General features: G+C 44.2%; 2 protein-coding genes across 16 annotated transcripts in view; one reads left to right on the forward strand and one right to left on the reverse strand.

Moving 5' to 3' along the window:
* LOC146799211 (uncharacterized) overlaps positions 1 to 15411 on the forward strand; it is a 144191-nt gene extending 128780 nt beyond the window's left edge. For 8 of the 10 annotated variants that reach the window (XM_085626665.1, XM_085626668.1, XM_085626661.1 and 5 more), the window contains one exon: positions 14093 to 15411. In XM_085626665.1, the coding sequence (XP_085482791.1) occupies positions 14093 to 14328 (236 nt within the window). In that variant the 3' untranslated portion in view covers positions 14329 to 15411. The remainder of the gene's footprint in view (positions 1 to 14092) is intronic. The other 2 variants (XM_085626669.1, XM_085626666.1) reach the window with 2 other exon arrangements.
* A 4038-nt stretch (positions 15412 to 19449) lies between these two features.
* Positions 19450 to 23849, reverse strand: part of GSTZ1 (glutathione S-transferase zeta 1) — a 74266-nt gene continuing 69866 nt past the window's right edge. For 2 of the 6 annotated variants that reach the window (XM_085626675.1, XM_085626673.1), the window contains exons 9-10: positions 22982 to 23373; positions 19450 to 21436 (exon numbers count right to left, since the gene is read on the reverse strand). In XM_085626675.1, coding sequence (XP_085482801.1) covers positions 23247 to 23373 — 127 coding nt within the window. In that variant the 3' untranslated portion in view covers positions 19450 to 21436; positions 22982 to 23246. The remainder of the gene's footprint in view (positions 21437 to 22981; positions 23374 to 23849) is intronic. The other 4 variants (XM_085626678.1, XM_085626677.1, XM_085626676.1 and 1 more) reach the window with 2 other exon arrangements.

Below are 23849 nucleotides of genomic sequence, written 5' to 3' on the forward strand. Positions count from 1 at the left end.
CGATATGCCTGCGGGCTGCAGGGGACTAGTACATCTAGGCCAAGGGAGTGCTGAAGTTGCCTTTGGTTTGCAGAGAGGTTCCTCTTGAGCCAATCTCTGATCCGGGACGAGTTGTGATCGTGCAGTCACAAGGTGGTTGCCACAGGTGCAGATTGTCATGCCTTTGCTTTGTGCAGGTCCTAAAATTGCAGTCACTGGTATCTTCTTTATGCTTGGTTGCAATTCAAGCAGATCTACGGTTGTGGTGCCAGGGGTGCTCCTTAAATCCTAGATTTCGGGGTGTGGGTGCACTTAGCCAATGTGCAAAGAGCCTCAGTGGCTAATCCACCCCTGAGGTGATCACGTCTGGGGAGGGTGTACCAGCTTTTTCTACCCAGAACCCTATATTCTCCCACTTTTGAAAAAGGGAGCACTCATCCTCAGCTGTACAGTCTAGGTACCCCACCCCAGGGGTGTGGGTAACATGAGGGTGTACTCCTGACTACCTAATTTTTCTAATTGCAGAGGTGCAAATTTGCCTGGGGCAGGAGGTTGGCTGTTTCCTCATTTGGGAGGCAGTGGTAGCTTTGAAGCTTACCTCCTTAATGTGACACATCACTCTCCCTCCAATCGGGTAGGGAGGGGACACCTCCTTTCTAGTGAGGCCTTTGTTTCTGGCTCCTGGGCGTGTACTCACCTCCTGGCAGGGGGCCAGATTCTTGTCTTGGCAGCAACAGCTACAGACTTTCAGCTGGGGTACAGGAAAGGCTGGGGCAACCATATGGGCAAGCTCTAAGGTAGCCACCTGGGTGCATTCCACATCAAATTCGACATGGGGAAACCCATCAGATTTGCTGAGACAAGCCATTTGATACCAAAAAGGACACTTTTCAGTGGGACCATAATGGATCTGGCAACCTTGGGGTGTGTGGGTGCCAGCCCATGTTATCCTGAACGCTTGCAGTAGCCCTTAATGAAAAGGTGCTACTATAGGGACATATTAGCTTGCACTTGTATGCCCACATTTTTAATATAATGCACCCTGCTTCCTGGTCTCAGGAGACCTACCTTATGGGTGAGTGGCATATATTAAAAACAGTGCTTTGACGTTGCTACTCATGTTGAGGGTAAAGTCGAGTTTGAGCAGTTTGCACTGCTCATACAGTCTGCAATTGCAGGACTGTGGTCATCTGTTTGCTTGGGTCACTCAGGTTGGCACAATCACTGCTGCAGGCCCTGGTGACCCCTTTAACTCTCAGGCCGTGAGTACTACTGGTACCACTTACCAGGAACTTCTAAAGGGGTTAAAGTCCTTGCCAATTGGGGCTACCAATTCACATGTATCATATTTTAGGGAGAAAGTACTGGGGCCTGGATAGAAGGCTCCAGTGCACTTTCAGAGTCCTAACCATCAGCACTGGGGAAATAGTGTGGGGCTGACCATACAAAAAGGGCACTGTCATACACCCAATTTGCAGACTTTTAGTAGGACTGGCCCCAGGAAACCAGTGGCACATGACCCAACACATGGATGTGGCCCAGTATCCCATGTCTGCTCTGTTACTCCTGTAATAGGATGGGACAGCGGAATAGTGAGAAAAACAGTGAAATTTGGACTGAGTGCACAGCTTGACACAGACTGCTGAATGAAGTTATTGAAACGAGCTGGTGCCAGGATGCAAAGTTGTTCATAGTGCATTGTTTTGGAGCATTCTAATCCCAGCTCCCGAGTGAGCTTGTTACTTAAAGAAGGTAGAGTATTGTTCCTTACGTCAGGATGTCAGTTGACTGAAGATTAGAGGAGAGCAGGTATGTCCGTCCTCATTTGTTCTGCTTGCAGTGCAGGGCTCCACATGTTAGTCCTCCTGCTGCGGAAAGAAGATTGCTCTCGGGAATGGATTTGTGCTCCTCATAAAGTCCAGTAAGGCTAGTATAAGTCATTTCGACCTTTAAGACGCATGAATGCACTGCTATGTAGTTCGAGCTCACTACATGGTGAAGTATTTCTTTTTACATGTTTATAGTGTTGTGTGCCGGCCTGGTTGCATGTAACATGTGCTGACTTAATATTGCTGTTTCCATTCAAAAGGATGTGGCTTAACGGCTAGAGCGGCCGACTCTGTGTAACCAGGTTCGAGTCTGGCAGGAGCCTCAAACCTCCTGTGATTCTGGGCAAATCACTGAATCTACTGGTGCCTAAAATAAATGTGTCCGTCTATAACGCCACTGGTGCAAGTGTAAAGCGCTCTGATACCTTCGGGTCGAGTTTGCGCTATATAAAACTGCAAAAAAATATATATGCAAGCAAGTGAAGGCCCCAACAACGAAAATCAGGTCAGCTTGTTTAATTTTTACAGCTAAAAATATATGCGCTTTGATTGCCATGTCTTGCTAACGGGACCCAGAAGGAAAGTCTCCAGTCCCTGTTGCATCCATTGACCGTGAAGGTGGCCGCTGAAGAGATTCCTACCTACGAGAAAGCTGACCTTTGTGGTCCTTCCTGCAGGAAGAGGGAAGGAAAGGAGCAGTAACCTTCCACATACACCTGTGAACAAAATGTAGTGTTTAATATTATGCATACCATACAGGAGCTGGGCATAAGCAGACTCCTCCCCATTCCATTGTGAACCAAGCCTGGAAAAGGTGTAGTATGTGTCGGTATAGACACACTAACTGGTTGCTGGAGGGGCACAGAACCTTGAAGCTCTGACTTCGAGCATGAAAGCGCCATTAGGCATGGTGCAGATACTGCACGGCTTTGCCTAGTAGCAAATTAATGTAAAACGAAACTAACTCGAGCACATTGTAGGAAGTCTATTACCAATTGGGGTAAAATGAGTATGGTAGAGATGTGTGGAGACATATGATTGGGACTTATTTGACCTTTTGCCCTAGCATAGTAATTGTTGCTGGGCTGTTTATAATATTTACTAACATTTTTATACACGTGATTTGGACACAACTACTGTATAACAGATCATCATTCTGTGAAATACACATTGTGTGCGCCTACTGGATTGAGGGGTGGGACATGGGGCTCCTGCATACCACATGTGAGGGAGAGATTCTCTGAACAGGTTTCTGACTCCCTTTCTCTAGAGCTTCACTCTTAGTGGGGATGGAGTGAGAGACACCTGCATGTTCCTTTTTCCCCGAAAAGCTGTAACCACTTTTGGGGGCTTACGGGAATCTACTGGGTGTGACCCCAATACATAAGGGGTAACATGAAAATACTCTGGCCCAGTTTAGGGTCTCCAGCAGAGCTGGATTTGGACCCCAAAGGAGCTCTGGAAATATTTGCAAACCAGCCCCACAGTATACCAAGCAAGTGAGCCTGACTTTATAGCAGCTGACAATGGGGAACTCCAATGCATTACTTTGAAGATGACTAAAATGAAGCAGGATAGTTGCATACCTACATATTGTGTGAATCAGTCCTATTCAAACACTCTGGATGGCTGTTTTGAAATCATACAGGATTGTAAGTAATAGGACAACTTTATTTAGAGATGCCCCCCCTCCCCCGGAGGCAGTGTGGTGTCCGTTCTTTAGATCAATCTACATTTGGCCTATATCAAAACCTGAAATGTCCCCGGAATGTGTAAATTGAATGCCTTGTGTATAAACCTGAGCTGTAAAATAAAATAAATCTTAAAGTCCATCCAGAAGGTTTTAAAAGTTTGTTTGCTTTCATGTTGTCACAGCTTTCATATACTACAGCCTTTTTAAATGATTGTTTAAAAAGCGATATATTATGTAATTTATGTTATCCCGATCTGTCCCAATAAAAGTCAATGACAACCAGAAGCAAATAAAGAATTGAATTTGAAAGCAGCAGCTCTTAAACCTTGGCTAGGCCTAAACAAACTGGGAGCAATAAAGATAGGGCTGGGTGGTGGCAGAGTCTGTGCCAGTTTTTGCAGGGAAGTCTAGAAGGCAATCCAAACCCCACTCTGCATCATTTGCGCCCTGTTCTGGTTCTTGTAGCAGGGTACTGGTTTAAGCAAATAGCGGTAGAAGCACAGTAAGCCACATGGCACGAGCTACCTCATGGAGACTTACATTTCTGATTGGCTGCACATAGTATACACTGACCTTTGACTTGTAGCACGGGGTGGGAAGAGAACAGTGCTCCCTTAAGCCACCTGCTCTGTTACTGGAAGATCCTTGCGCAGGTTGTATCAAAATCACATTTTATTATATGCTTCTTTAATAAAAACCATTACATAAAATACACTGATAAAAAAATATTACAATTTGGGAGACAATAAAATAGTCAATCATATGAGTATACATTCTCAATGCTGTGGGCCGGTGGGATGCAGTGTACGTAAGGTGCATGATTGCTTGAAAACTTTGTACGAGGAGCACTGCAGATTAGTGCTGTTTTCATCTTGATGAGTTGATCCCGTAACTTTTATGTGGAGAGCTTTTTTGCAATGTTATCGGCGCATTTAAACTTGCATTGGCCCCGTTTAAACAGGCAAATTGCTGCACGCTGGCAACTACGTATTCCCAGAACATTGAAACAGTGTTGCAGTTTGTCCTGGTTCTTGCTCTGGAATGCTGGGTAGATACAGATTATGTGCATGATGGTTTCTGGGGCTTGACTGCAGCCTCTGCAGTAGCTGTCGTTTGCTGTTTGAAGCCATTGTGGGCACGGGTCTAAACTTCGAAACTCTCCCAGACTCAGGCGCAGAAATCTTTTTATTGCATTTCCGGGGAAGGACTCTTAAAAGAGATGGAAATCCAGTACAAATGGCAAAGACAAAAATAAGCTGTCATGCGTATTATTAAATACTAGCTCTCTAATAAAACACAGCAGTGAATTCAACATATTTATGGAGGCCTATAGACCATCGATAGCCTTTCTTACTGCAACATGGGCTGACGCTACTTGTGACATAGATATACAGGCGGCACTACCAAAAGGTTTTAACATCTATAGGTGCGATAGAAAAAACAAGCGAGGCGGAGGGGCAGCAATCATTGTAAGAGAAGATTTAACAGCCAGCTGTCAAACATCTATATCCTCTTTTGGAGAAACAATCACATTTTCAATAGAGTACTAAACAAACATCCTTCAAGGGTACGTTACTCTATAGACCTCCAAACCCCAGGAAAGATTTTCCTCAAGAAATAGCGGGTATTCTGGAAAACTTTATTCTAGAAACCAATGCTAGAAGAAGCACTAACTAACCACTGGATTTCTAAACATGAGGCAGACTTCCTCAATACTAAATCCCCCAGAGTTCCATACTTCTACTCTTTACCTAAGACTCATAAGAACAGAGTCCCCCCACCAGGACGACCCATCGTCTCTGGGATTGGCTCTGTACTGGAACCTCTATCCCAGTTCGCTGATCAGTTCCTCAAACCATTAGTACAACGTACACCCACTTACCTTAAAGATACAAGAGACCTCCTGAACCAACTGGAAAACCAGGTCTATAACGAGAACACCATGTACTTAGTGGGGTTGGACGTGGAGAGTCTGTACACCAGTCTCCCACAACAGAAAACACTAGACACCTTGGAAAACATTCTTTTTTCTGAACCCTGGATCCATTCTACACCAAGACATTTCGTGTTAGAGTGTTGCAAACTAGCCCTGACAGAAAACTATTTTGAGTACAATGGAACACTTTACAGACAACGCCACGGTACATCTATGGGGAGCACATTCGCTCCTAGTGTGGCGGGTCTGTATGTCAGCAATTTCGAAGAACAACACATAAGGAACCCCACCAATCCCTACTTCATACAGATAAAATTCTGGAAACGTTACATAGATGACGTGATCATGATTTGGGAAGACAGTGCAGAGACATTACTAGAATTCTTAGGATGGATCAACTCTAGAGATGAATGCCTTAAATTCACTCACACATCGGATAAACGACAACTTGACTTCCTTGACGTCACGATTTATTCAGAGAACAACATCCTCCAAACAAAAACGTACCATAAACCTACGGCGAAAAACAGTTTACTATCCTACCAGAGCTTCCACCCACGCCCTCTGAGAGATAATTTACCATTCAGTCAATTCCTCAGACTAAAAAGAAACTGCAGCGATCTTGAAACTTACAAAACTCAAGCGAAAGATCTAAGGGAGAAACTTGTCAAAAGACATTACCCGATGAAAATAATCAACAAGTGCCAGAAAAGAGCACGTCATCAACCGAGAGAGAACCTCCTACAAGCTTCCATACGAATAGAACCTGAGAATCTCTTGACATGTGTTACGACTTATAACACGATATCCAACACAGTAAAAAAGATTGTCAACAGAAATTGGAGGATCCTTACCTCTGACTCCTTACAATGGCCAAAACCAAGGTTTGCTAATAAAAGAACGAGAAACCTCAAGGATTTCTTAGTACATACCAGACCAGCGCCATATACCAAAAAGGAAACTATCACAGCAGCATGGAATCTTGAACCAATCACAGGACACTACCCCTGCGGCACATGCTCAGTATGCAATACGACAAAGGTTACCAAAACCATACAACTTCTCCCCAACTTTTCTTGGGCATTACGCCAACACACCAATTGCAATACTACACATGTGATTTACATGATAACCTGTCCTTGCAATCTCAGGTACATAGGCATGACCTGCCGCAAAATAAAACAAAGAATCACGGAACACAAAAGCAATGTGAACTGCAAGAGGTTAACCACTAAAATGAGCCGGCACTACGTAGAGAATAATCACAACGCCAATGACCTAAAATGGGTAGTTTTGGAGAGTTTGAAATCCGTTAATCATACTGCTGAACGCACTTTGTTTGAGAAAGAACAACGCTGGATTCACCGTCTGGGCACGGATCACCAGGGCCTCAATGATAATATTCCTTGGCACACACTGGCATAATCTGAACTGTACCCTTTGAGCCTTTTTTGAAGATCAGACAATTCCTGTTGCGCTCTCTTTTTATGACATTTTCATCAACAACCCCCCCCCTTTTTTTTGATATCTAGAGACCAACCAATAACTGTAAATAACCCCCCCCCCCCTTGTTGTTCTGTCCTTTACCAGAATCTACACCAGCCCGAAGCAACAAATCATGGGCATACATTTATCGGAACACTTCACAGACAATGACCCGAAAAGCCGTACACCGATCGCGAGTTTGCCAACCATTGTGAATGCCAACCACCGCTAAGAGAATGTACTTAAGTCTCTCTTCTATCCTAATCCTCCTTCTGATCGCGAGATTGCCAACCACCATGAATGCCAACCACAACCAAGAGAATACACATGATAAACCAGTCTCTCTTCCATCTTTATTCTCCTCCCGCTTCAAAACGGCAAGACGCCACCAGCACATCCAATCGGAGGCGCAGCGGGCAGAGGCAGAACAAGTCATCGCACGAGGAGACACCGGTAAGCGCCAATGGCGGACACGACCAGAACGCCGAGATACACCAAGTAAAAATGTTTCTAACCATCCCCTTTTCTTATGCCTCCCTCCGAACCTTAGAAATACGGTTCTCTCACGCCCCCGGGCACCTCCAGAATACGGAACTTTCTATACTTGAGGTAAATAATTGTATGATAACCATTAACGGTATATGTTTCCTTGATTCACTTTGCCAATATCTCCCTCTCCCTTTCCGTAATCACCATAATAGACGTTACTCTGTTTTTAGATATTGTCGAAATCCACATTAATGCCTGTCCTGCTGAGACACACATTGCCGACGATTTTCACCAATGACTTTAAGCGTATATCATAAATTTCTTGTATTCAACCTATTTTGAGATATACTCGCCATTACGAATCAACCACAAATTCAACTAACAATCAATGATATATTTTTTCACCAATATTATTCGAACAGCCAGCAGTTTTGCACTTAAAAGCACTCGCGCCAAGACCTATCACAATCACAATCTTTTCCTCTTCACCTAGCCGCCCCAATTTTTCGCTCGATATTCACCAAAATAGTCTAATTCATTTTAACCTTCACTTCTTTTTAAATTAAGGTAGTAGCTCCAAATTAATTCATGGGACAGAATTTCATGATTATTTGCTCCCTCAAACTATCTAGAAAAACTACTGTTTTCTCTCTTCTAATTAGGTACAGATAAACGAACTGACCTCTCTAATTAAATTAGTGGGAGATTCTCACTAGATAAGGAGCCATAATGCGCCCTCCTTGCATTGGTCCTGATGAAAGCCTATAGATTACGACAGTAGGCTGAAACATGTCGACCTTTGACCTTTAATCTTTTTAGTACGGTAGACCAGTAACTCGGTCTTCCTCCGCACTTGAATTTTTCTTTTACTTTTCTCTGATCAAGATCTCCAGAATAAAATTGCTTTTGATACAATGATCCAGAGATTTTAACTCACTTGACATGGACCTTCTCACACCTCTTGAACCTTCATGTCTGGACGCTACTCTCTAACCAGATGGTCTTCCTCCGGGTGGAGGTCAGCATACACACAAAAAAAGACCCAATGATGATGCTGTACTATTACACATAAGCGGTAACCCAGTTCATGCCGCTGCCATACCTGTGTATAGTTATGAGGGTTCTTTTATGAAGGAACCAAGAGCGTAAAAGACCCTGGATATACAGGACAAGTGGTCCACTCCCCCTTTGATTTTTTTGCATAAGTGATAAGGAAGCCGACTGGACCACAGCTTCTTTTTCCCTCCACATTGATTATTTGTTTGCTGTTTGAAGCCATTGTGGGCACGGGTCTAAACTTCGAAACTCTCCCAGACTCAGGCGCAGAAATCTTTTTATTGCATTTCCGGGGAAGGACTCTTAAAAGAGATGGAAATCCAGTACAAATGGCAAAGACAAAAATAAGCTGTCATGCGTATTATTAAATACTAGATCTCTAATAAAACACAGCAGTGAATTCAACATATTTATGGAGGCCTATAGACCATCGATAGCCTTTCTTACTGCAACATGGGCTGACGCTACTTGTGACATAGATATACAGGCGGCACTACCAAAAGGTTTTAACATCTATAGGTGCGATAGAAAAAACAAGCGAGGCGGAGGGGCAGCAATCATTGTAAGAGAAGATTTAACAGCCAGCTGTCAAACATCTATATCCTCTTTTGGAGAAACAATCACATTTTCAATAGAGTACTAAACAAACATCCTTCAAGGGTACGTTACTCTATAGACCTCCAAACCCCAGGAAAGATTTTCCTCAAGAAATAGCGGGTATTCTGGAAAACTTTATTCTAGAAACCAATTTTACAGTCCTGGGAGATTTTAATTACCACTTGGAGACAAAGTCAGATTCTGACACCGCCCCACTCCTACAAACCCTCTCAGCATTTGGTCTAGACCAAATTGTTCGTGAACCAACACATCAAGCAGGGCATGCCTTGGACGGGATTTTTATTAACAATCCCAACCTAGTCCATATAAAGACCACTCCAGTCACGAGGAGCTGGCTCGAGCTGAACGCAAGTAGCTGTAGGGGTTTTATGCCCTGGCCTCCTAGGGTGAGTGCAGCTCCTGAAGTGGTTGGGAAAGGAGCAGGGGATCTGACCCAGGTAGGGACAGGTGTTAGGGTGTCCTGTACGAGGGTGGAAGTAGCTCTTCACCTGGCGGGGAGCACAACGGGAACTGTCACAAGACTGAGCAGAAGTCATACAGGGGTTAGAAGCCCCGTCCTCCTAGGGGGAGCGGACCTGAGGATCTGACCCCGGTTGGTTTAGGACTTAGGATGGCAGCAGCTCCTCGCATGATGGAGTCTGGACCACAGGAGCCAGCACGGCATGAGCGGAAGTAGCTGCAGGCAGGGGTTACACGCACTGTCCTCTCAAAGAGGGCACAGCTTCTCAAGATGTCGGGAAAAGAGCAGGGGATCAGACCCCTCTACTTGCTGGAGTCGGGATGTCCTGTACGAGTGCGGCAGCAGCTCCTCGCAGGACTAAAGGCGCTGGCGCGAGCTGAACCGAAGTAGATGCAAGTGTTTGCGTAGGGAGATCAGCAGAGGAGGTGAGCCGGGGTAGGTACAATGAGTTAGGAGGATGGTGAGTAGGCAGAGTACTGCTGATGCTGAATCAGGTAGGTACAGTGAGGACTGTGAGTAGGGAGGGGACCAGAGGAGCTGAACCGGGTAGTTACATGGGTTAAGATAGTGCCCAGAGAGAGGGTCAGGGAAGGTGGAAGCGTTAGGATGCGCTGCACCGGGAGGGCAGTAGCTCCTCACACGCTAGAGAGGACAGTGAGCAGAGAGAGGACCAGTGGAGCTGAACCTCGGTAGAATTCGGGGTCAGCATGCCCTGCCCTGGCAAAGCTGCAGCTCCTCCCAGCTCCGGGGTCGCCCTGGATGCTCATTGCTCACACTTCAACTTTCCCTAAAGTTTCAGTCCGGCCCTGTGACGTTACAGGAGGTACACCGATGAACGGCGGCGGTAGTGGCTGTCCGTCAGCCAGCGGTATACGATGCCTGGGTGCCTCTCGGACCTCAGACCCTGCCCTGCTCAGGTGCATGCGTCTGCAGAAACTTGAGCACAAACTCCTGGTACGGTTGCGGGCCCCGAGCAGTCCAGGTGGCAGAGAGCGCGCCCTGAGTGCAGCCGCTATTGAGTTCCTGGTAATGGAGAGCACCGCAAGGTCCTGCCTGCCCTCGGTAAAGCAGGATGCACATTTGCATTACAGCCGCCATGCTTCCGCTTCCGGGTAACAGAGCCGTGTGAATCACGACTTGAACAAGACACTGGACAGGTCAGGCAAAAAAAGAGTGCAAATCCACTCAGCCAATCAGAGGAGAAGACAAGCATTTACAAATTATGCGAGCCCTATTGCATTGTAAACAAAACTGTGGTCGTGCAAGAAGGCAGGAACGGGAGTGGGGTGGGTTTGTGGTGGGCAGAGAAGTGACAGACTGCGGGAGGGAACGGGGGCGGAGGCAGGGGAACAGAACTGTTTTGAAAGTAATGGGGCTGATAGCCATGGAGGGACAAAAATGATGCCCTGGCCGTCAGGAGGCGGGACTAACTTGCCGAACACCAATCGGAATGCGGCATTTACAATTTCGGCCAGTTAAAAAGAAAGCCGGAAAGTGGGCAGAGCTTCCCTCACTATACTGTATACAGCATCTCTCGAGACAGAGCATGTGCTGCCTAGGCTGAGACCTAAAAAATGGAAGGGTGAAAGGATGATTGTAAGAGTGCAAGGATTGCTAGGCGAAAGGCAGATGAGTGAAATAATGGCAAAGGGCCAATGAACGGATGGACAATGAAAGGATGGATGGAAGGATTATTAACAAACATTTTGATAGGTAGACTGTTGAAATTAAGGATCTATAAATGAATGTGTGAAAGGATGGGTGGATGGAAGAAAGTATGGTTGGATAGATGGCTGAATATGTGACGTGATGGACAGATGGATGAATGAATAGATGGAAATTAATGGACCGGAGATAGAAAGGATGGATGAATAGAAGGGTGAAGGGAGCACCTCGAAGGGGGAGGGGGGCGGTGTTGGTTTGCCCGTTCACATGCTGTATGAATATAGGTATGCTTCTTTTTTCAAGTAGGGGAGATTTACATTTTCTGGCTGCGCCCTTGTATAGCATGCCTGCTCGTGCTGAAGACATTCAAGCTTCACTGTCGGGTGGAGTTTGAATATTTTAGGGGTGGCTGCCAGTAAAGTTTGGGATGGTGAAACCGGCTCCTAGGCGCTGAAGTCAGCCTTCATCCTATGGGCGGGTCTGCCTGGCTGCAAATCTGGCTGTGGTGCCAACATCTCCCTTTCGATGTCTCTCAGCCGCAGTACTTCAGTTTCTCAATCTCTTTATAGTCCTGTCTGTTTATATGTCTGGAGAAGAGGCGTGAAGGACAGTGGGCGACGGGCATTCGCCGAACTGCAGTAAGCCAGACGCAAATTAACTCATTTGTCTGCCTGCAGTCTAGGAGTTGCAAATGAAAGTGCAGGTGTAGCATATTCAAATGGAATTGGAGCGCTTTGCCTACTGTTGTAATCTAAAAGAACACCCTAACCTTCGTATCAAGATAAACTCGAGGTTGCAACCCTCATGACGGATTCTTTGTCTAGAAATATTTTGAGAAATAATAGAAGCAGTACTGAATAAAAGTCTGGTGAATGGCGTCCATACACGGCTATCGAGTCATGACAAATCGCGGATTGTCACGCTGGTCAATTTACTCTATGGTTGGGCTATGTACTGTTTAATGTAGTTCCTCACATGCATGGAATAAGGGCGCCGACCTCCGGCCATTTTTGTGTATTACAAGTATACACTATGGCTTTGTCAATGTTTTTCCTAGTTCTGACTTGAAAGTGCAAGCACAGGGAGAGTAGATATAAAAAGAAAAACTCTGAACAGCTCAACTCCTGCCTAAAGTGAGCTCACTCCTCAGTTGGCAACAGCCAAGCCCCAAGGGTTGCTTGGAGTACTTGAGCACTGAGCAGGCTCCAGGTCAGAGTATTTGCACTCAGAGAAGACCAAAGTTCACCTCGTCTGAACGTGACCGTAATTCCAAGCAGTTTTATTTACATGTACAATTTGGCATTTAGAGCGGATCCCGGGTCACCTGGAGTGTTTTGGCAGCTATCAGCAGAGGACTTTGCGGCATATTTTTGATGGTTTTGCATCACCCTTGCTTCACGCAAGGAGGCACAATGGCGACGCAAAACCGAAGTCTAATTATCAAGCCACACAAGGCCACCTTGCGTGGCCCTGCATGGCTTGATAAATCCGCAGTAAGGCAATGCAGCGCAAATCACTGCGTTGCGTTCCTCTGCCCCAGGGAGCGTGGGTGTTCCAATGCATCGACCCATGGAGGTTGGCGCATTCCCAGATTTACCATTACCGGTAAACCCAGGAATGCGTCAAATGCTACGCTTCTCCAGGGAGACGTAATTAGGAGAAATATATTTTTCTCCTAGTTTTTTCCTGTGTTTGCTGCATTCTGCAGCACACTTAGAGAGAGGAAAACTCCTCCGAGGACTGTTTTTGTGCAGGAAGGTGTACTGTCCTGCATAAATACAACCCTGTCTGCAACAGTAGCACCAAGGTGGCTTTCTGCGCTGCGGGAACGTTTAATAAATCAGCCCCTTTACCTCCACTGCATACTCTTTTATGCACAATGTCTATTCTGCTCTCAGGCAGGGTGTCGCTTTGTTTTAGCATTTCTTCATGTTTAACACCTGTGAGCGCTCTGAAGTGACAAAGTGACATGTTAGCATTATAAAACCCCCTGGACAAACAAACAAATCCAATTAATGTCATGAGCCCAGCAATCATAGTTTGTTACTAGCAAAATCCCTCCCACGAGCTGAGGGGAGTACTCAATTAAGGGTTCCTGATGAGTTATGATGTTTATGTGAGGTTCATGCATTATATGACCAGTACATTCATATCCTATGGCAAAATTCCAGTCCTGGATCAGACTCCAGACTGGCAGAATGTTGCACTGGAAAGGGATTTACAAAGACCGAAATTATGCAAGTTCAGATTTGTGGGGATTTCACGCTGCTGTACCTGCAAAAAGGGGTCGTCTCACAATATACAAGGGCTTGATATTTTTTATAACGATTGCAGGTATTCTAGCATCCTGAAAACGGACTCTGATGTAATTCCGTTAAGCAAGTTTCGAGTATGCAAGTGAGGCGGAAAGACCTATATTTTTAATTATGTAATAAAAGGGTTGTGGAGGAACAAATAGTTTTGCAAATACACTTGTTCTACATTATTGTATAGAGCATTACATTTTCTATTCGATAAGTTTGGATGCATAAATGTCAGTTCTCCTTTATGACTAGTCATAATTATTTTTAGGCACACTCCTCTTCCAGAAGCGTAGGAGTAATCCCATAGGAACAAGTGTTCTTTTTTTTTTTTTTTTTTTTGTGTGTGTGTATTGAGCAGATTTATTTTAGATGGGTGTATTTGTAGGATGGTCAACAGCACTGACGCCAAAGGAAGAAGGTGGAGTTTGCAGTAAATCTTGCAACATTTTTAGGATAAAGGTGTATCCACCAGAAAAATGTTAGTGGCTTCCAGAAAATTTCAGAATTAAGGAAGCGTGAAAAATGAGGCTCTGCATTACTTTTGGTTTTTGAACTCCTCTCGGTTTCTACTCAATGCAGATACCGCCACCTGGAGCAGCATCACCTCTGCGTCCTTGAATGGAGTTCCACGGGCCGGGCATGCTATGGTCAATCTCTCAAGTGCCCGTCTAACTGAATCCAACCAAGAGCGACTGGATCGGACTGGCCTCTGTAACGTGTTGGTCTTCGGGGGATCGGACCGGCAAGGGACATTTTACAAGGACACTACCAGGATCCAACTAGACTTGAACGAAGACACCAGCCAGGTTCACTGAGGGTCACAATCAATCACGTCTCGTTCTTGCAGGGACAACCATTTGAAACCCCTGCTGAACTGACTGACTTGAAAAGTAAAACAAATCACTTTCTAAGAGTGAGGGTCAAAAGGTCATAACTGGAAAATATAGTAATGAGGAGGAAATTGTGTGAGTGGCAACGAGGGCAGTGGTCCTGAAATTTACAGTGGGGGCGGGGTGTCCAAAACCACAGGGCAGAGTCCATCCTTAAGACAGACGGCGGGAGAGGTCACCGGTCCCAGTAATACAAAGCAGCACAGTGTCCATCGCTCACCTTAGGATGCAGATCTAATGAATTCCAGGGAGCTTGGTCCTGTGGCGAATGAGAGTTGCGAGCAGCATCTCTGCATGAAAAGAAATAACATTAAAAAAACCCCACCATTGGCAGGACAAGAGTTTCCTCACTGTCGATGCATTCATGAAGCGCTGCATTTGTAACGTGTTTGGGTCTCCATAGTTTTAGGACAGGAGCTCCTGAAGGTGAGGGGGGTTTCAGTAGCACTTAAAATGATGCATCTCATCTGTGGCCAGAAGGATTGGGAAGGACAAGCTTGCTTCTGGCTGCAGATAGTGCCAACTTGACACTTCATAGCTCACTGTAACGAGAACTCTATACTATCATTGGCCACTACTGTTTTATCTGCAAAAGCCGAATAGTTTGCGCTTTGTGCTAGCCACCTCACTGTTTTTTGAGGTTAAATGGTGGATGCAAAACTGAAGAACAAAAAAAATCAAGGAGTATGAAAACTAGCCTTTAAATAGTCAGTCAAGAAGTACTGTTTTTTTATAGGCCGCCCTATCTCTAGTCTTGATGCTGTGGCCGCCTCTTACAGAGGTTCTCTTGTATTCCTTATTCCATTAATATGTTGTGAAAGGAGTTGAGGTGGCCAGCGGAATAATATTTGTAAGATTGGTCATAGAGTGAGGGGCAGTGAGAATAAGATGACTATTTTAAATGGAAAACATTTTTATGGGCTACTGTCATTTCAATGTAACTGATTTGGTAATATTTTTGCCTTTTACTCTTTCTGCCTGATTTACTTTAAATAAATCTGAGTGTCATTGAAAAAGCGAGTTGGCTACAAGAATGCGTATTTCTGTGCATCCTGTTGAATACGTAAAATAAAAGAAGAAATTAAATATACTTCCTGTAATATATTTTCGAAGCAGTGAAAGGCCATTTACTAAAAATGCTGTTAGTCCACAAAATTGAAAAATATTCGTGAAGATTCAGCTCAGTCTAATGGAGCTATTCCGGTGTGGGTGTAAATGGATCGTGTCAACGCCTCTATCGTAAAGGCTAATCTGGGCATGAGTTGGTGCCATTTCTATCAAATGCATGAGTCTTTGTGCCGGGTGTATTTAGGATTGGAAGATCTCAATTATACGGAGAACTTCATGATGCACCGCCCCAATGGTTTACGTCCTCTGGTACCATGTGTAGACATTAAGACACCAATGAAGGAAATGGTTGTTCTCGTTACTACTGTAGTGTGTAATTTTACCCTCTGTTTTACTAACAAAAAAAGTTTTAGGTTGGTTCTACCGAGAGAAAGATGATAAAACTGCTTGAAAAAAAGTAGATTTTATTATGCAGGGTTGATTCGCCCCCATTTTGCACACCAATGTGTTACGTAATTGTGCAAAAAATGAAATGGTAAGCGTAAATCACTTATTCTGGTTCACAGAATGAGGATTCGTGGACGTTTACATCTGTAAATTATACTTACAGGGGTGTAATACCTACCAGTATTATGGACTTTCCATTGTTGTATATTCAGGGTTAGGAGTGGGACAGGATGTTGGCACCTGGAAATTGCGTAAATGCCCACGAAGTTGTAATTCTGGGTATTCAAGAACAGCAGTGCACTTACACACTTGCAAGTAGTCCAAAGAAGGTACGAGAAAGTGTGCAAATGGGCATCGAAAGGTTCCCCAAACGCCCTCCATTTTGTTCATGGGTCATAGAGGAAGGATCTTTTCAAAACATTTTATAGACAAATGCACATTTCTGTCAAACTTGGGTAAATGTGCAGAAGGAAATGTACTAGATATCTGACTTCTCTTAATTTCCAAGTGCATTTTACAAGATTTTTGTTAATTCCACAAAAGTTGCAAAACTGCTCTATACATAATAAAAAACACAGGACACCCATAAGTAGCAACCTTGGAATATTTTACTCTAATTTCTTTTGAAATAGTTTGTGTAGCACCTTGAGAGGAAAAGTGGTGAATACAAGTTCTTGGAGGAAAGTAAGGCAGGTTTAGTCTTTGTATTGCACCTGCTCGTCTTCATACTTAGATGGTGACTTGACCATACACAAGATAACGCCCTGCTGTGGTTTCCTACCAAGATGCAGAGGTACTCTCCAGCATCTGTGAGAACTTGACCGTCTGCTGCCATAAACTATTGCCCGACCACTCTCCTGTGTTCAGCGTTTCATTGCAGTCTTGATTGTCCAGCATCTGCATGGGAACTAGCGGAGTAAATCCAAAGGTACCTTGATGGATGCGCTGCATTGCAACGTCCTGATCTTCAATGTGCTGCCGGTGGCTCACCAGTGCCCCGGCGAGGGTACCCTCCGACTGCCTTCTGTTGCTGGCCTGCAACTGATCTTCTCACTCACCCCATTTGTGGGTTTTATGCCTCAACACAGTTCCCTCCTCTTGTAATGTCAAGCCTGATCACTATAGACATCATATTCGTCCTTGCTAGCTCTTGCAGTCTGCACCTTTTTATCGTCTCCTGTGGGGATTTGTTCCTCCTCCTACTACCCCATCTCCGGGGAGAGGTTTACTTGTTAGCTCAATCATTCTCACATAATGAAGGGGATACTGCTCCACTAACTACCCTACTGCCTTTCACTTGAAAGCCTCTGTAGCTGACAATGTTTGGTGTGGCCACTGTATTTTACTTTTAATTAAGTTCTTGATTTAGCGGGTCAAGCTCCAGGCACAGGGGGCCTGAGTGTGTTACAGAAAATGGCGTGCAAATAAGCATGAACAACCAAAAACTAGGTAACAAAAAGCAGGTTGTATTATTCAGAAAGATATTGGTAGTTCAGATTTGGCAAAACCAGTTACAGAAAAAGGAGTACAGATCACTAAACGAATTTAAAGAAGTGACATTGCAAGTCCTTCGTAAAGATGGAGACTTACCCAACATTTCTTCACTGATCTCTCGAGTTATGTAAATCTCCACATACATTCTTATAGAGTATAGTCTGTGTCTGGGACCATCTTACAGAAAATGTCTAGAGAGAGGGCACAGCTCCCAGGTGTGTAGAGTTCAAATTGTAGTTATGATAAAATTGGTTGAATACAATGTTTTCATACAGACTGCGCTTTCCTAAGTTGCGTTTAGCGAAATAATATTGGTGACAAATATGCGATTCACTAACTGCTTCCACGAGGAAGGGGAGGACCATCTACACGCCTATGAGCCATGCTTATCTCAAGGATCTTTCCCAGTGATAAGCCAGCGGATCAGCCGCAAGGGCTGTACCAATGTGTTAGTACAATTTTACAAAGCATTAGACCAGAGCATGAATGTCAGCCAGAATTCTCATGCACTAGCCACAACGTTGGGTGTTTTTATATTGTTTTGGCAACTCTGCTAGTATCTGTATTTTCATGAGGGTTCTAATTCACATTCTCTGCAACAGCAATGAATTAGGGTATAAAAACCATCACCAATGTAGTATGCTGTGTATACAGGGGGTAGAAATGGCGTAAGCACCTCATAATCCCGGAGCGTCATCTGGCATTTCTTATTTTTTTCCTCCTAACTTCTCCAAGTATGGATAGCCACAGGATAGCTGCTGTTTTCTCCTTCTCTGCAGAGGTGTGGTTATATATGTAGCCCTGGAGGCTATGGGAAAGTAATCTAGTGTACCCAAGAAAAAGGTGAGCACACCATCTGCATCCTCAACAAAGATGCCTGCCATCAAATGTAGACCATCAGTAGTGATGCTTTCAACGTTTGATGTTACTGACTCAAAAGTGTCAACCTTCCCTTCAGATTTGACATCTCCATAGGGTGCGCATCCGTCCTGCCTAGCTTTTTGTACCATGATTGGTACCACCTCCCGATTTGAAATGGTTATTAAGCTCTTTCATGAACAGTTAACAAGGTTCACAGTTTCTACTGCCTGCTGTGATTATGGCATGGAGTCTGACATACTCTATAGTGGTGCCTACATATTTCTAGTATGAGAGGACTACGTAACCTCTGACATTAATTTTGCTTCCACGGCCACACGTGTGGCTAATAAGTTGTGGCACCATATATGTGCATTTTGTCGCTATCTGTTATTTACGATAATGTGCCTTCACTTCATGTATACAAAATATAGGGCCTGAGCAGTTACTGCTAATACAGTTGTATCTGTACACAATACCCTCGCTGAAAATTTCTCAGGTCCTTAATCTCACTACGATCTAAAACACCACCTCGTACACCATGTGTGAAATGATGGAAACAGTGAAACTCCTTGTACAACTGAAGAAAGCGAGAACTGAAAGCATCCAGCGAGCTGAGGCTTCAAGAATGTCTGGTATTTACCCCCAGATATAGCCAGCATAATCGAGGGCTATGAAACACTTCCCAATATAAATTTGTATAAATGTGTGTGTATAGGTGTGTGTGTGTGTGTGTGTGTATATATATGTATATATATATATACACACACACACACACACACACACATTAAGGTTGTTTTTCTCTCTGTATACGTTCGTTATAATCACTATTGCTAATGTAATCAATCTTTGCTATCATTTTGATACACATGTTCAGTGGTAGGGTACTCTATAATGATACCTGTAATACACAATCGATATATCTCGTTCATGTATGTGTGGGTGAGGCCTGCGGAAGTCTCTGTCTTGGCTCTTGCAAGACTGCTTGTACGTCCCAAAATAGGCTCTTCCATGTGGATCAGCTAAGAAAGGGGTCCGTGGGACACCTGCAGGACTGGCTCGTATACCTGCAAGGTCTGGGGCCAAAGACAAATCTACTTGAAGGGACGACAACGTTCACGTGCAAAAACATCTTTATGACACTTATGTACATTAATGCAGAAAAGAGACACCTCCGTATTTACAGCAGATCATATTTATTTTGCCATCACCAGACTAAAAAAATTACAAATCTTCTTTCAAAATATCAACATAATGAAGAGAGGGTTGGCAGGTTGAAGCAAATCTTTATCCGCTTTTTTGGACTTATTCACGGTAGCCACTAATAAGGCACTTCTTTCTGGTTTTTACTGTTAAGGAGCATTTGATTTGCGGATTTCACCCAAGTACGTTGTTCAGAAATGTTCTTGTTTTATTTAGAAAAACCAATAAATGGATTAAGTGACACTTTATCAGTTAGCCATGTCCTTTTGGTCACATAATCTGATTTTGGTAATAGTTCACTTTGATTATTTGCAGAGATACAGTTCTTAAGAGAGGCTAGCACCTTTTACGTTTTCATCAGGGGAACTCCAGAAACTGCCATGTGGTTTGACGCACACGGTTATTGTTACTAGTGCGTTGTGTGTTAGTAAGGTTAAAACTGATCACTTGTCGCTGGTCACCCATTTTGCAAAGGGATTTCGCAGTATGAGATCTGGGTCAGTCAGCTGGTTTATTATAAAGATTTATCTACAAGTCAAAAGATACAAAGTGTTGTCTGCAAAACCAGGACTGGTGGAAAGTCACCTTCATTACATGGGGCTTCATGGCACCCACCGGTTTTAAAGTTGGCGTACGCCTTTCCTGTGATATGATCCAGGAGACTTCAAGCAACGTCATCGTTATGAACCTGAAGCATTTTACCATATTTCTTGCTAACAGTGTGATGTGTAGTAGGACTCTGCATATTGATATGAGCATGCTTCCTGTTTTGTGACATACTACACCTACTTCCTTTCTGCTTCTTGGGAGGAGTACTAATTTCCTGTCTCTTCCGACTTTGTTGCCCATTTCATGCATTTTCTTTCGGTACCAGTGGCCTACCTGATGAGAAAAATCAACAATGTCCATTGTAATATTTACAACAGTGTCACTTTGAAGCACCACTAACCCAAACTGCCTTAAAGGGAACCTTCTGAATGCTGTCTAAGCACTGTGTATAATGAAAAAAAGGACAGACGTTTATTACAATGGAAAGCTGTTAACTGAATGGTGTATGGCATTTAGCAGTGTGAAACACAATATTCGCACGAAGTGTCTACAGATTATTGCAAAAAATATTCTGTAAATGAAGAGGCCGCTCTCAGTGCTGTGTATGGCCTCCTTCACCCCCGCAAAAAAAACAGGTACCTGGACTATTTTGGTTATTAATTCAATCCATTTAAGATATGCTGAACTCTCTTATATTCCATGTAGAATTGTGGTTGCTTGCATTGCTGCATCCATAAATGACCAGAAAAAAAATGCAGCTACTTCAGCATTATATCCAGGCCGAGACTACTCTTTATCTTCAAGACTAGCAAATGCGATACCCAGAACTCCCTGCTATTTCCATAGGGACTGCACTACTATAACACTTGAAAAAAGTATATATCTTATAGAGGCTGAGCAATTATCAGAGAGTGCAGAAATGTTGAATTTTTCAACTACATAGTAGGGAGATGTTCGGCATCTTGCTGCAAGGCGTTGAGTTTGTCCACTAATTGCCTCTTCGGAATGATCATAGTGGGCTGCTCAGATAGTGCTTGACCCACAAGTAGGGGAGTGTGATAAAGTGGCTGGTTGTAACTCTGGGTGGATGCCACTTGACTTCTAATTTGTAATCCAAGATGCTGCTAGTCATGTGAGGATGCCGAAGTGCTGCAGATGGGTAGAATGAGTTCTAAGATGACAGGCTGGCTCTAAGCTTACAGGGAAGTCTCTGATGAATACAAAACAAAAATGGAGAGAAAGGGATTCTCACAATGGAAAACCATTGGAGGGGGTACTCCTAGTCCCCTAATCAGTACAAGATCAAACAAAGCAAAGGAGTACTCCCAATCGACAAAAAACTGTCTATGGGGTATTGGAACGTAGAGCAGAGGAAAGAGAATGTCTTTCTTAAGAAGACCCCTCACTCACCAACCTGGTCGGTGACATGTTTCATCATCCGGGTCCCACCTGGACAGCCGAGTGCCATCCAGGTGTGCTGCGACACCTGACTACAGTGGAGCTGGTTTTTGTGTGAAGGTGAAAAGAGAATTTAGGTTAACAATTGGCCAAATTGAACCCAATCCAAATCATTTATTCTAGGGCAATTTGGACAATGCTAAAAGAACTTTTTGGATGCCATGAAAGGTTAAATTAACCTATGGTATCTTGTAGTGAGTTAAAAGTGAAAAAAAGGTCTACATGTTTCAACCATCAGTTGCTATTGCCGGGTTTTCGTCAGGACCAATGAACGTGACCCGGGGGGTGTACACTCGCTAAGGTGTACCCTGCCCTTGGTCACTTGAAAACCTAACCAGCTACTCACGGTTAGGACTACCTTCCTTTAAGTCGTCGAAAGGGAAAGATCTGTGAAAATTAAACATATAAACAAAGAACAAACATATAGTACATGTAATCGTCATTTGCAGAATCAATGCTCATTGTGGTTGCCAATTAAAATAGTGTGCGTGAGATGGTCATACGGCACTCAGTGAACCTCCTTGTTAGTGAGGACGTGGACTCACACGATCTTACGCATATCATTATTAGCGATCAGGAGCCATACACATGAAATACATACCCACTATGTTAAAATCAAATCAGTGGGCGTCAGTATACTTTAACGAGAGTAAAAGTGTACCAGTGTAACCTAGAGATACAATGGGAAATCTCCTGAAGTCCCTGGTTAAAATGAACCCACATGCATCAAAATAAAGTGGTGGGTAATTACACAATCTCACTCAATGTGGTGAGCGTGCCGCCTAAACGAAATCAAAGTTAAAATCGATAGCGCAGATAGAGTATACTGACGCCCACTGATTTGATTTTAACATAGTGGGTATGTATTTCATGTGTATGGCTCCTGATCGCTAATAATGATATGCGTAAGATCATGTGAGTCCACGTCCTCACTAACAAGGTGGTTCACTGAGTGCTGTATGACCGTCTCACGCACACTATTTTAATTGGCAACCACAATGAGCATTGATTCTGCAAATGACGATTACATGTACTATATGTTTGTTCTGTGTTTATATGTTTTATTTTCACAGATCTTTCCCTTTCGACGACTTAAAGGAAGGTAGTCCTAACCGTGAGTAGCTGGTTAGGTTTTCAAGTGACCAAGGGCAGGGTACACCTTAGCGAGTGTACACCCCCCGGGTCACTTTCATTGGTCCTGACGAAAACCCGGCAATAGCAACTGATGGTTGAAACATGTAGACCTTTTTTTCACTTTTAACTCACTACAAGATACCATAGGTCAATTTAACCTTTCATGGCATCCAAAAAATTCTTTTAGCATTGTCCAAAGTGCCCTAGAATAAATGATTTGGATTGGGTTCAATTTGGCCAATTTTTAACCTAAATTCTCTTTTCACCGTCACACAAAAACCAGCTCCACTGTAGTCCGGTGTCGCAGCACACCTGGATGGCACTCGGCTGTCCAGGTGGGACCCCGATGATGAAGCATGTCACCGACCAGGTTGGTGAGTGAGGGGTCTTCTTAAGAAAGACATTCTCTTTCCTCTGCTCTACGTTCCAATACCCCAGAGTCTCTGATGAAGACATGGCGCTACGCTAGCAAAGCAAGTTTTGAGTTGGCACTAGTGCTGAAGACTGGGTTCAGGGATTGCGCTGAAGAGGCACACCTGATTCTGAGCTGAAATGAGATTCACAGGTTGGATTCTGCAATGAAGAGAAGAAGCTGGAAGTCAAGGCTTGACTTGTAAGATGCACCAATGCTGCTAGGCCCGCATCTCTGGTGGGGTGTCAGGCTGCCGGGAGGGATGGGTCTGCTTGAAAGCCTCCAGCTCCAGAAGTGCTTTGTTGAGCCTGGTGATGGTTGGATAGGGCGAGAGATCCACCTTAAACCTGCGGCACAAAGGTTTAGAAAGACATTAGTGTACACTTCGCCTGGAAAGCTGATGTTCTCACTTTCTTATCAGAGCGATGCTAGGACTGTGCAGGTTTGACTGGTTGCAGTGTCCTCTCTAGTCTGGTTTACAAATACTTGTGCCTGCTCTTCATTCTCCCAGCAGGTGTCAGCTGCTCACACTGACCACCAGGTCCTGCTCCTCAGACAGTTCTCTAATGTAAACCTCTTACACTGTCATCAGGGCAAGTTGCTCACACTGACCAGAAACGTAATCTCTTCACAATGGTGAGAGGTGCCAGTTCCCTAGCTACCCATCAAGAGTGTGCGCCTCACACTACCAACTAATACTAGCTGCTCCTCCCTCTGCCAAGTAATGCAAAACCCTCACTGCCCAGCTGTCTACGCACAAATGGCAGCTCCTTATTTTGTTCACCGGTGCTAGCACTTGACATTACACACCAGTGATGGCTCC

Source organism: Triturus cristatus, chromosome 9 (assembly GCF_964204655.1).
Source record: "Triturus cristatus chromosome 9, aTriCri1.1, whole genome shotgun sequence".
NCBI lineage: Eukaryota > Metazoa > Chordata > Amphibia > Caudata > Salamandridae > Triturus > Triturus cristatus.